The sequence below is a fragment of the Phacochoerus africanus genome, chromosome X (assembly GCF_016906955.1).
Source record: "Phacochoerus africanus isolate WHEZ1 chromosome X, ROS_Pafr_v1, whole genome shotgun sequence".
In the NCBI taxonomy this organism is placed as follows: Eukaryota; Metazoa; Chordata; class Mammalia; order Artiodactyla; family Suidae; genus Phacochoerus; species Phacochoerus africanus.
In genome coordinates, this window is record NC_062560.1 from 62,156,648 (window position 1) to 62,167,621 (window position 10,974).

General features: G+C 47.3%; 1 protein-coding gene across 1 annotated transcript in view; it reads left to right on the forward strand.

Annotated features, from left to right (window-relative positions):
- Positions 1 to 10,754, forward strand: part of LOC125118047 (uncharacterized) — a 130,753-nt gene extending 119,999 nt beyond the window's left edge. Inside the window, exon 4 of the mRNA XM_047764213.1 lies at positions 10,555 to 10,754. Within this exon, the coding sequence (XP_047620169.1) occupies positions 10,555 to 10,718 (164 nt within the window). The 3' untranslated portion in view covers positions 10,719 to 10,754. The remainder of the gene's footprint in view (positions 1 to 10,554) is intronic.
- Positions 10,755 to 10,974: the final 220 nt, after the last annotated feature.

Sequence of the window (10,974 nt, forward strand, 5' to 3'; positions counted from 1 at the left end):
TGCCTCTCCTGACTCCTTCTTTCACTTTGTAAGGACCCTTGTGGTTACATTATGCTCACCTATTACATGCAAGAGTCTCCCCATTTTGAGATCAGCTGATTATCAACCTTAATTCCATCTGCAAACCTTATTTCTGAGCTTTACCATTTACCCTAACATTTTCACTGGTTCTGGGGATTTAGAACACAGACATCTTTGGAGGGAGCTATAATCCTGCCTACCATATTTGTGCTTTTTCCATGACCCTTAGCCAGTTGCCTCTTGTTTTAGTGGTTACACAATTCAATACAAGGTCAATATTATTCTCCCTGACACCTGCTTGCCACACATCCCCACGTTCTCCACTTTGGAGTAAAGCGTCTTCTTTCCTTCAGTTACTTTCCCAACCTGCCAGAGAGCCCTGTGGGGGAATGTTTCTAACCCCTGGTGCTTTTAATCCTGGACATATATTTTACCTTGGCTCTTACCAAAGTGTCTTTAAATAGTTTCCAGGATTTTTGTGGATTGCTGGCTTTTTCTGAAGCTCCTGTTTGTTTTTTCCTTTCCCCAGTGTTTGTATGGGGCCAGAGCCCTGTTTCCTCTATGGTAGGTCTCACTGTCCTGTGGTTTACCCATTCTCACCTTCTGGACCTATTTCTTTTTTTTTCTTTCTTTTTTTTTGTCTTTTTTGTTTTTTGTCTTTTGTTGTTGTTGCTATTTCTTGGGCCACTCCCGCGGCATATGGAGGTTCCCAGGCTAGGGGTTGAATCGGAGCTGTAGCCACCGGCCTACGCCAGAGCCACAGCAACACGGGATCCGAGCCACGTCTGCAACCTACACCACAGCTCACGGCAACGCCGGATCGTCAACCCTCTGAGCAAGGGCAGGGACCGAACCCGCCACCTCATGGTTCCTAGTCGGATTCGTTAACCACTGCGCCACGACGGGAACTCCTGGACCTATTTCTAAGTCACCAGCCTGCATCACACATTATTTATTTGTACTTTTCACTGATTTTTTACACTGTTATATTCTAGAAGAGCCCTTGGCCTAACTAAAATGGCCTTTCCCCATGGCTGCTGACAAGGCATCTGTCTGCTTGTGTTTAATTTTACTCTGTGACTGGCTTTTCAGAATCAGACTCTCTGCCTAGTAGTTCCCCGTCTTCCCTTATTTCCTTCATGCTGAGATTCCTGACTCTACTCATGAGAAACCTCCTCCCTTGAGACCAACTAAAGGCCAGAGATTGCCTTTCCCCCCACCAGAAGGCTTCGTAGCAGCCACACGCACTTCTTTGCTGCCTCTGAGCTCTGACTACAACCTTCTTGGTTCCCCTCCCTTCTCTCCTTTTGCTGAAAGCTTTGTGCCCCTCCAATCCACCCATCAGCTTCACACCTACACTCTGGGGCTGCGTCTGAATCTGACCACGTTGAGGAAAGTTTTCCAGAGCATATCAGCCCAAGGGACTCGTGTCCTCCTCTGAGCGCCTCCAGGATGTATTGTCAGTAGCTATCATCTATTGTTATGGACAGGTCGCAAACTGGTGGCTGGTGGGCCAAATAATGCCCACGGATATGTTTGGTTTGGTCTGCATGAAGTTTATTTCTTTTCCAAATTATTTGCAACCATGTCACGATTAATAATCTTCCCATTCACTCTGGATTTCCGGCTTTTTTGAAAAACAGAGAAATCTAGTGATACTGGCTCTGCATTCCCATAGGATGGTAGTTTTTCCTGGATTGTAGTGGCGGCTTCCCCGTTAGATGGAGCTCTTGCTCTCCAGTTCCCCACAGTCCTCGCCACTTATTATTATTATTGTAGCTGTTGTTGTTATTATTGTTATATTACTCCAACCTCATTCACTCATTTATAGTACTTGCCTGGCTCCTAAAGGCATTAGGAAATTCTGAGATATTCCCTGCTTGTCTAAATGTCCAGCCACATTATAGTCTCTTGGAGGAAAGAAACTCAATTTTGAATTTAATTTTTTTCTCTCATGCAGCTCTGTATATAGTAGATGCTCAGTAAGTATTGAAAGAATAAAGAATGTCCTGATTCATCCTCTAGATGCCTCTAGAATGTGTAAAAATTTACTTTTTTTTTTCTTTTTGTGACCACGCCCGTGGTATGTAGAAGTTCCTGGGCCAGGGATTGAGTCCAAGCCACAACTATGACCTATACCATAACTGTTGCAATGCTGGGTCCTCTAACCCACTGCACCAGGAGGATTGAACCTGTACCTCCACAGTGACCCAAGCCACTGCAGTCAGATTCTTAACCCACTGTGCCACAGTGGAACTCTCTAAAAATTTACTTTTACTACAAGGTAAAGCTTTATAAGTGTACTTTCTCTGTGGAGACAGTACCATGTACTTGACACACATTAGATGCTTTAGATCAAGAGAGAGGGAAACTGAGGCTCAGAGAGCATATACCATGGGGCTGGGGCTACAGATCTGGTCGTTTCTGGGGTAAGGGCCAATGCCTGCACTTGAAGAGGAAGCTTTCCTGAGCATTAGTGCTGGAAGCAGAGAGGAGCTGCTCCTGGGACTCTCTGATAATGTTTGTTCACAAACTCTGAGAGTTACTTTGTTTGGATAGCATTTATGAAATGCCCTTTCTGTGCTGGGCATTTATGAAGCAACTCTGCACTTCTTGGACTCTCAGGAATTCTGAGCATCCTGGGCAGCCCACTGAAAAGATGAGGGAAATATAGCTAGATCGAACCAAATTGTTGATGGGATTGAAGCCCATTTGGTGAATCACGAGCAATTGGGAGAAGCGTCTGCTGATTTCCATGCCCACATGTGTCACTGGTGGGACTGACTCGTGGTGTGGGATGGGAAGACATGCAGAAATGTTGTGTGTCTCATTGCGCAGCAGCAAGCTGAAAGGAATGTGAGAATACTGTAGACTCCCGCTGGGGGAGAAATCTGGTGTCATGTGTTGCTGAACAGCTGCAGGAAAATTTTTGGACCCTTGGAGACAGAGAGGTGGGTTTGCCACACTTTGGTTCTGAGTAACTTTGAGGGCAAAGAGCTTGTACAGGAAACTGATTATGGTGCATCTAGAAGCCTAATGCTGGAAACTTCATCTGCTTTCTTTGCCACCCTGTTCCCTCTAGCCACCAACTAGTTCCAGCCATGGTTAGGAGAGGAGGGAGGTGTGAAGGCCTCAGTCCCAGGTGGTGCTCATGGGCTCTGCTTAAGGCCACCCAAATGCTCAGGTCAGTGGGGTGGGCTGAACCTCTGGGATAAAAGATGCTTCTGGGCCAGTCCCAAAGGAGGCAAGATAGGGCAGGGTGGGGGATGAGGGAGGCAGGGCAAAGACTCAGCTAAGGGCACATAAAGGGGCTTTAATCCTTCAGACTCTATACAGTCTATAAAACTATAAAAAACAACAACAACCATGGAATCCATAACCTTGGACTCACCTAGAACTGGGTTCAAGCCCCTCCTCTATTCCTACAAGGGTGGCTTTAGGCAAATCATTAATCTTTCTAAACCCAAGTTTACTGTTCTCTATGTGTGAAGAGTCACGAGGCCTGGCCCATATTTCAAGAGATGGGAGCTGTGAGCTTTCTAATGGTGTAACTGAGCAATAAACTATCATATTGGTTATTATTTATTGTGGGCTTAGTATGGGCCAGACACTGTGCTGAGCCATTTCAATCCGTTCTCTCTGTAATCTTTCAAAGAAAGATAAAGAAATTGAGTTACGGAGAGGAAGAGTGACTCACTGAAGGTCATCCAGCCAGTAAATGACAAAACCAGCACATGCTTGATGCAGAGCAGTTCCAGAGCCCACACTTCCAACCAGACCACCCTACAGTGCATTTGCCCCACTTCACCCATGAGGAAACTTAAGGTTCAGGAGGCACTAGCATCAGAGACAAAGCTTGGGGCTTTCAGCGTCTGGCTCTGTTCTTGAACACCTGTGACCTTGAGCAAGTCACTCAGCCTGTCTGAGCTTCAGTGTCCTGACTTAGAAAATGTCCAAGTCCAAAGCCTCTGGCAGCCTGTACGGTAAGAAGGGAGAAGGTGGGAGGGGAGAGAGCTCAGAATCTCCCAGAAATGGGAAACAGGAAGAGGTGCGTGTGATTGGCTTTATGAAGTGGAGGCAGATCTGGAATGGAAACTTGCAGAGGGAAAGTGCCCGGCTCACACTACCCGTTTAGCAGTTGGCCCTGAGAGACAGCCCACATGGGCTTGGTGGGCAGGAGCGTGGCCAGCTCAGCTGGCGCCCACACAGTGAGCTGCTGTTGCCACCTAGGGGACAGGCCGTGACCAGGAACCCAGGCTGTGGCTGTGGCAGCACATTCCCTGTCTCCTGCTGGTTTCCGGAGTGGAAACAGGCGGCCAAGGCTTGCTCCAGAGGGGTAGGGAGGAGAGTGAGGGAAGGGAACCGAGTGCTGCCTCTGCTTTGGGAGTTATAAATAAACCCATCTGGAAGTGTTTGGGGGCTGTGGGAACCTGAGGCCGGTCCTTGCAATTCAGGCCATGTGGCACATATTTCCATTCGCACCAGACCCCACCCCCACCCCAATCCCAGGAGACCGTCTGATTGGGCCTGTCTGTTCCGGCCGAGCTGGGCAGGAACCTCTCAGGCCTCAACTCTGCTTCCAGCCCCCGCCCCAACCCTCCTCTCCTCCCAGACCAACTCTGGCAAGACCGCGTCTGAGAAAGTACTTTGAAAAGATCATGTGCTATTCCAGCGCTGGTTGAATGAATGAACGAATCTTCAATTCAGCATTTAACTGGCAATGTGTTCCACTGGCTAGGAAAGGGCCCCATGGTAGTTATGGAAGATAACGTGTTCTTGACTTTTAGCCTCCATCTCAGGATCCTCTTTACCCTACCCGGCTAAGGCTCACTGAGGTACAAAGTCACCTAGTCTTGCTCATTCTTCCATCCCCAACACCAAAGGTGGTGCTCAGTAGGAGTTGCTTATATGAAGGGATGAGTCAATTTATTAAACAAACACTCCTTGCACATCTTCATGGGCTGTGCACTGCTGCATGCTAGGAACATAGTAGAGAACAAAATAGCCAGAATTGGAGTTCCCGTTGTGGCGCAGCAGAAACAAATCCGACTAGGAACCATGAGGTTGCAGGTTCGATCCCTGACTTCATTCAATGAGTTAAGGATCTGGCATTGCCATGGGCTGTGGTGTAGGTCATAGACGTGGCTCGGATCTCACATTGCTGTGGCTGTGGCGTAGGCCAGCAGTTGTAGCTCTGATTGGACCCCTAGCCTGGGAACCTCCATATGCCACGGGTGCAGCCCTAAAAAAAGCAAAAAACCAAAACAAAAAAACAAAAAAACCCAAACACAAAAACCAAAAAAAAAAAAAAAAACCCCGAAATAGCCAGAATCCCTGCCTCACTGAGCTCATGGTCACAGTGGTTCTCAATGAGAGTACTATTGGCACTTGAAGTTGAGACTTTGCAGTGTGACACACTCCTGTGCATTGCAAGGTGTTTAACATTCTGATTCCCGGCCCACTTAGCACCCTGGAGTCACTGAAACAATCAGAAATGCCTCTATATATCTCCAAACACTTCCAGGGCCTGGGAGAACCCACCCCTGGCTGAGGGCCACTGCTGAGGGACTTGACACAGGAAGTGAAGGAAAGAAGCCCATCCCCAAGGTGTGAACACGTTGAATCCTCTGAGTCCACATGGAATTGGTGGTTTAAAACTGGGAAATCAAATTGGCCCTCAAATGGTGTAAAATGATCCTTTGGTCGCAAGCGAGGCCCCATAAAAGCCCATGAGGTGGCTGAGGTCCATGGTTCTCCTGGGCTGGCTTAGGACCAAAGGGCAGGCACCACAGTGGCAGTTTTGAACATGCCGCTGAGATGGTATTTTGAGAATGTTTAGAAAACAGCCACGATTTGATCCTAGGGATAGGTGAAAAGTCAATCCCGAGATAGAGATTTGGGATAAAACCACTTTGAAGTGGGAGTTAGGGTTGAGGCCCAGCATCCACTAAGATCATAATGGGAAAAGGTTTTGGGGAAAAAGTGAAGCATGAATTCAGGACAAAGGCCAGAGCTTCAGAAGTAGACCCAGAGGCATCTCCTCTCTGCCCCTTCATTTCCATTCCCAAGGTCAGCACACTAGTTCAAGGCCCTGGCTTATGCCAAGACCATTGCAGCAGCCTCCTAACTGGCCTCTGTTCTTCTTCTGGTCTCTCTGCCTTCCAGAGTTACCTTCTTAAAACATGGCTGTCATCGCGTCCCTGTACAACATTCACCAGGTCCAGCCTCCTCAGCCTTCTACCCTAACCAGCTGCAGTCCCACTGGCCACAAGCAGGCCCACCCTCGGTGAACTGGCTCCAGATTTTCCTTTAAGATTCATTAGTGCTCATCTCCTAGATCTTACCAACTGGCTACACAGAGCCCCAAACACACACTGACCTTCTTTTCTCCATGCCACGTCCTCCCCTGTGATATCCTTAGACCCTGTCTCCATTTGGAAAAATATACTCAGACTTCAAGGCCAAGTTCATGTCTCCCTTCTCTGTTGAGCTTTCCCTGACCCCTCGGAGGCAAGCAGAGACTTTCCCATCTCTGTTCCCACCTCTCCAGCTCTTCATAAACGCCACGGGGCTTGTGTCTCTCCCACTAGACTGAGAGTTCCCTAAGGGCTGCAATCATGTTTTGCTTTGTCATCCTATTACCCAGCCTAGTGTGAAGGGACGGGAAAGTTGGCCTGAGGGTTAGCTGGTATCAGGGCAAAGAGAAAGTGCAATGGTCCCCCCACCAAGCCTGACCATGGATCCACTTGAGACACTTTTTTTTTTGTCTTTTGTCTTTTCTGGGGCCACACCCACGGCATGTGGAGATTCCCAGGCTAGGGGGTCTAATCGGAGCTGTTGCTGCCAGCCTACACCAGAGCCACAGCAATACCAGATCCGAGACGCATCTTTGACCTACACCACAGCTCACGGCAATGCAGGATCCTTAACCCACTGAGCGAGGCCAGGGATCGAACCCACAACCTCATGGTTCCTAGTCAGATTCGTTTCTGCTGCACCACGACAGGAACTCCCACTTGAGACGCTTTTAACTACTCTCTCCATAAGCACTGTCTTCTGATAAGGGTTAGCAAAGGAGGTAGAAAAAAGATGGAGATCCAAGGCATGGGGTGGGCAAAGGGAATCGAAGGGAGAAGAGGGAGAGGCTGAGAGGATGAAAGAGGAGAGGAGAGAGCAAAGGTCTGCCTCATCAGCTTCCTTACATAGGGATTCAAATAACCTAAAATGGAATAAGAAAAGATTTGGGGAGTTCCCGTCATGATTCAGAGGTTAACAAATCTGACTAGCATCCATGAGGACTTGGGTTCGATCCCTGGCCTCGCTCAGCGGATTAAGGATCCGGCGTTGCCGTGAGCTGTGATGTAGGTTGCAGACATGGCTCGGATCCTGAGTTGTTGTGGCTGTGGTGTAGGCCCGTGGCTATAGCTCCAATTTGACCCTCAGCCTGGGAACCTCGATATGCCACCCATGCGACCCTAAAAAAAGACAAAAGAAAGAAAGAAAAGAGTTGGGATTTTGGAAATGAAAGCAGACAATTAGGCAGTTAATTAATAGGCATTAGTGCCCTTCAGTGCCCAGCTGTGCATGGAGTCATGTCCTGCTGGGATCAAATGCAAGCTACTCAGGATGCCCATTTAGTAAAGAGCAAAAAACAGCGTTGGCATGAAAGTGCTGGAGAATTCCTCAAAGAGTTCTTCCTAAGGGTACTGGGGGCCACTGGAACTTGATAGTTGCCCCACATCACTAGCCTGGCTCTTGACAAAGATAAGCAGACACGAGGGGGAAAAAAAAGCCCCACATGTAGTGAGCAGTTAGTATCCCAGAGGCCACAGAAGCTCTTTTGATCCTCAGTGCAACTCTGTGAGGTAGGCATCATCTCCATCTTACAGATTAGAAAATTGAGGTCCTGGGAGGGTTAAGAATCTTACCCAAGGGCACACAGCTTCAAAGTCCAGGATTCCAATGCAGGTCATCCCCTCCACGATTGGCAGCAATGTTGTCCCCCGTCTTGCTGACTTTGGCTGTGGGGCTGATTTCTGGATTGATTTCTTTGAACATAAACAAAATACCATCAGTTTTTCCTGGCTCTGGAATGAGTCCTCAGAATCATGTGCTATTCTCCAGTTTCCAGCTGGGTGCCTTTGCTGGGTTCACGAATATGAAGCAATTGACCTTATCCTCAGCATCAACAATGTGCACTTAAAAATGCCAGGGTGGCTTTTCTTCCCAGAAGATACTTCGGGTTGGGGGCTTTCAACCACTGGAGCCAGGTTTTCTATTTTTCTCCTCCCTCCCCGTGATTTGCCAATGATTTGGTTGATGGTTGCTCGCTTTCCCAGGCAAATTTAAAAATCCTTATCAGATGCCATTTGCAGCAACATGAATGGAAATAAGAGAATCTCATACTAAGTGGAGTAAGTCAGAAAGAGAAAGACAAATACCATATGAAATCATTTATATTTGAAATTGAATACACGGCACAGACAAACCTTTCCTCAGAGAAGAAACAAACTTATGGACATAGAAAACAGACTTGTGGTTGCCAAGGGGGAGGGAGGGGATGGACTGGGAGTTTGGGGTTAATAGATGTAAGCTATTGCCTTTGGAATGGATAAGCAATGAGATCCTGCTGTATAGCACAGGGAACTATATCTAATCACTTGTGATGAAACATGATGGAGGATAATGTGAGAAAAAGATGTATCTATATATATGTGTGTGTGTGTGAGAGAGAGAAAGAGAGAGAGACTGGGTCACTTTGCTGTACAGTAGGAAATTGACAGAACACTGTAAACCAACTATAATGGAAAAAATAAAAATCATTAATAAAAAAAATCCTTGTCAAAATCATGGTACCTTTGAGATGTTGCCCACGATGTGTTCTAACTCTCCCTGGGACCCATCCTTACCTGCTCAGTGGTTGATGGATGCTATCTATCTTGCTGCCAGCCTGTGAGTGACAGTGAGCAGAAGATGGGAGGTACAGCCAGAGCAAGTAAGGACAGTGTTTCCCAGAATTCTGATGTGATGTGGTTAGGCCAACCCATGGAGAAGCCAGTGGAGGTAAAGAGGCTGGACCCAATCGGGGGGCAAAATGGTATGCAACATAATCCCCATAGAGTTATAGCTTTGGGGTGGGGTAGGTTGGCTAGAAAGTCCGTGCTGAGTTTTGTGGGTTTGTTCTGGAGTCAGATAAGGTACACTTTGGGGACATTTTGTGCTGAGCCTTTGGCCTAGAGTTGGGTCCTGCACATAATAACAATCCTGACAGGTATTAGGATTATTGTGCTGCATGTAGAGCCTTCTGAAATCTTGTGGAATAACAATTTTCAGTGATATGCAGTGACAAGCAGGCGACAAGTCTGATCTTGGGTTTGGGCTTTCTCCCTGGTTATTTTTGTTTTATTTTATTTTATTTTATTTTATTATTTTATTTTATTTTATTTAGTCTTTTGTCTTTTTAGGGCTGCACTCGCAGCATATAGAGCTTCCCAGGCCAGGGGTTGAATCAGAGCTGCAGCTGCCAGCCTACAGCACAGCCACAGCAACGCCATATCTGAGCCTCATCTGCAATCTACACCACAGCTCACAGCAACACCAGATCCTTAATCCACTGACTGAAGCCAGGGATGAAACCTGTGTCCTCATGGATGCTAGTTGGGTTCGTTAACTACTGAGCCATGATGGGAACTCCTCCCTGGTCATTTTAGTGAACGGGATTCTTCTGCATCACCTTCAAAATCTATTTGGAATCTGAGCGCATCTCATCTGAGCAACCATTCTTCATTGCTAAGCCATCCTCCTCTCTTGCCTGTCACTGGTCTCCTAAAGCAATGCTGTTAAAACATAGTCTATCAGAGTTTTGCTCAGCATCCTCTCATAGTCCTGCATCTCCTTTGTATTAAAAGCCAAAATCATTATGGTAGTCTGCAAGGTCCTCAGAATCTGCCCCCTTCTCACCTCCTTGACATTATCTCCTACAAATCTCTCTGTCACCTCCTTCATTCCAGCCACACTGATCTCCTGATCATTCTTTAAGCTTTCCAGGCACATCCTTGCTTTGTACTTGCTTTTCCTTCTGCTAGAATGCTTTTCCCTGGTCAGTGTCCTGGGAGAGAGTGGTTATGGGAACTGGGGAAAGGTTGCTATATGAAGACACCCACCTGACAGGAACTGTGGTCTTTGGTAGAAGGTTGTAGTGAACCTGCAGAGAGAGGTCCGATAAAAAATATATATATATATATCTCGGAGTTCCCGTCATGGCTCAGTGGTTAACGAATCTGACTAGGAACCATGACGTTGCAGGTTCGATTCTTGGCCTCACTCAGTGGGTTAAGAATCCAGCATTGCCGTGAGCTGTGGTGTAGGTCGCAGACACGGCTCAGATCTGGAATTGCTGTGGCTCTGGCATAGGCCGGCGGCTTCAGCTCTGATTAGACTCCTAGCCTGGGAACCTCCATATGCCGCGGATGCGACTGTAGAAAAAGACAAAAAAAAATTCTCACTTTCTCTTTCCTTCTGATCTCCTTGCAGGTGCCTCCCATTGGTCAAACCTAACCAGAAGCCAGAGGGCGAGGGAACCTGTCGATGCAGCCTGCACAGGTCAGCCGATCAGGGCACAAAGCTTGGCAGAGAAGGGTGGACAAGATCTGGAAGGGCAAGTGGAAAATGTCCAGAACCTCTATATAGCTCTGTAGCTGGCTCCCTCACTTCTTTCAGATCTCCACTGAAATGTTACCTTCTCAGTGAAGCCTTCTCTGGCCACTGTTAAAAAAAATTTCAGCCCCCAGCCCCCAACACTTTTCATTCTTCTTCCATGCTATTTTTTTTCATAGCACTTAATACCACCTAACATGTAATTTATCTTGTCTCTCATCTGCTCCCCCACTAGAGTGGGAGCTCTATGGGGGCAGAGACTTTGTTTTATTCACTGCTATTATCAGTGCCTAGAAT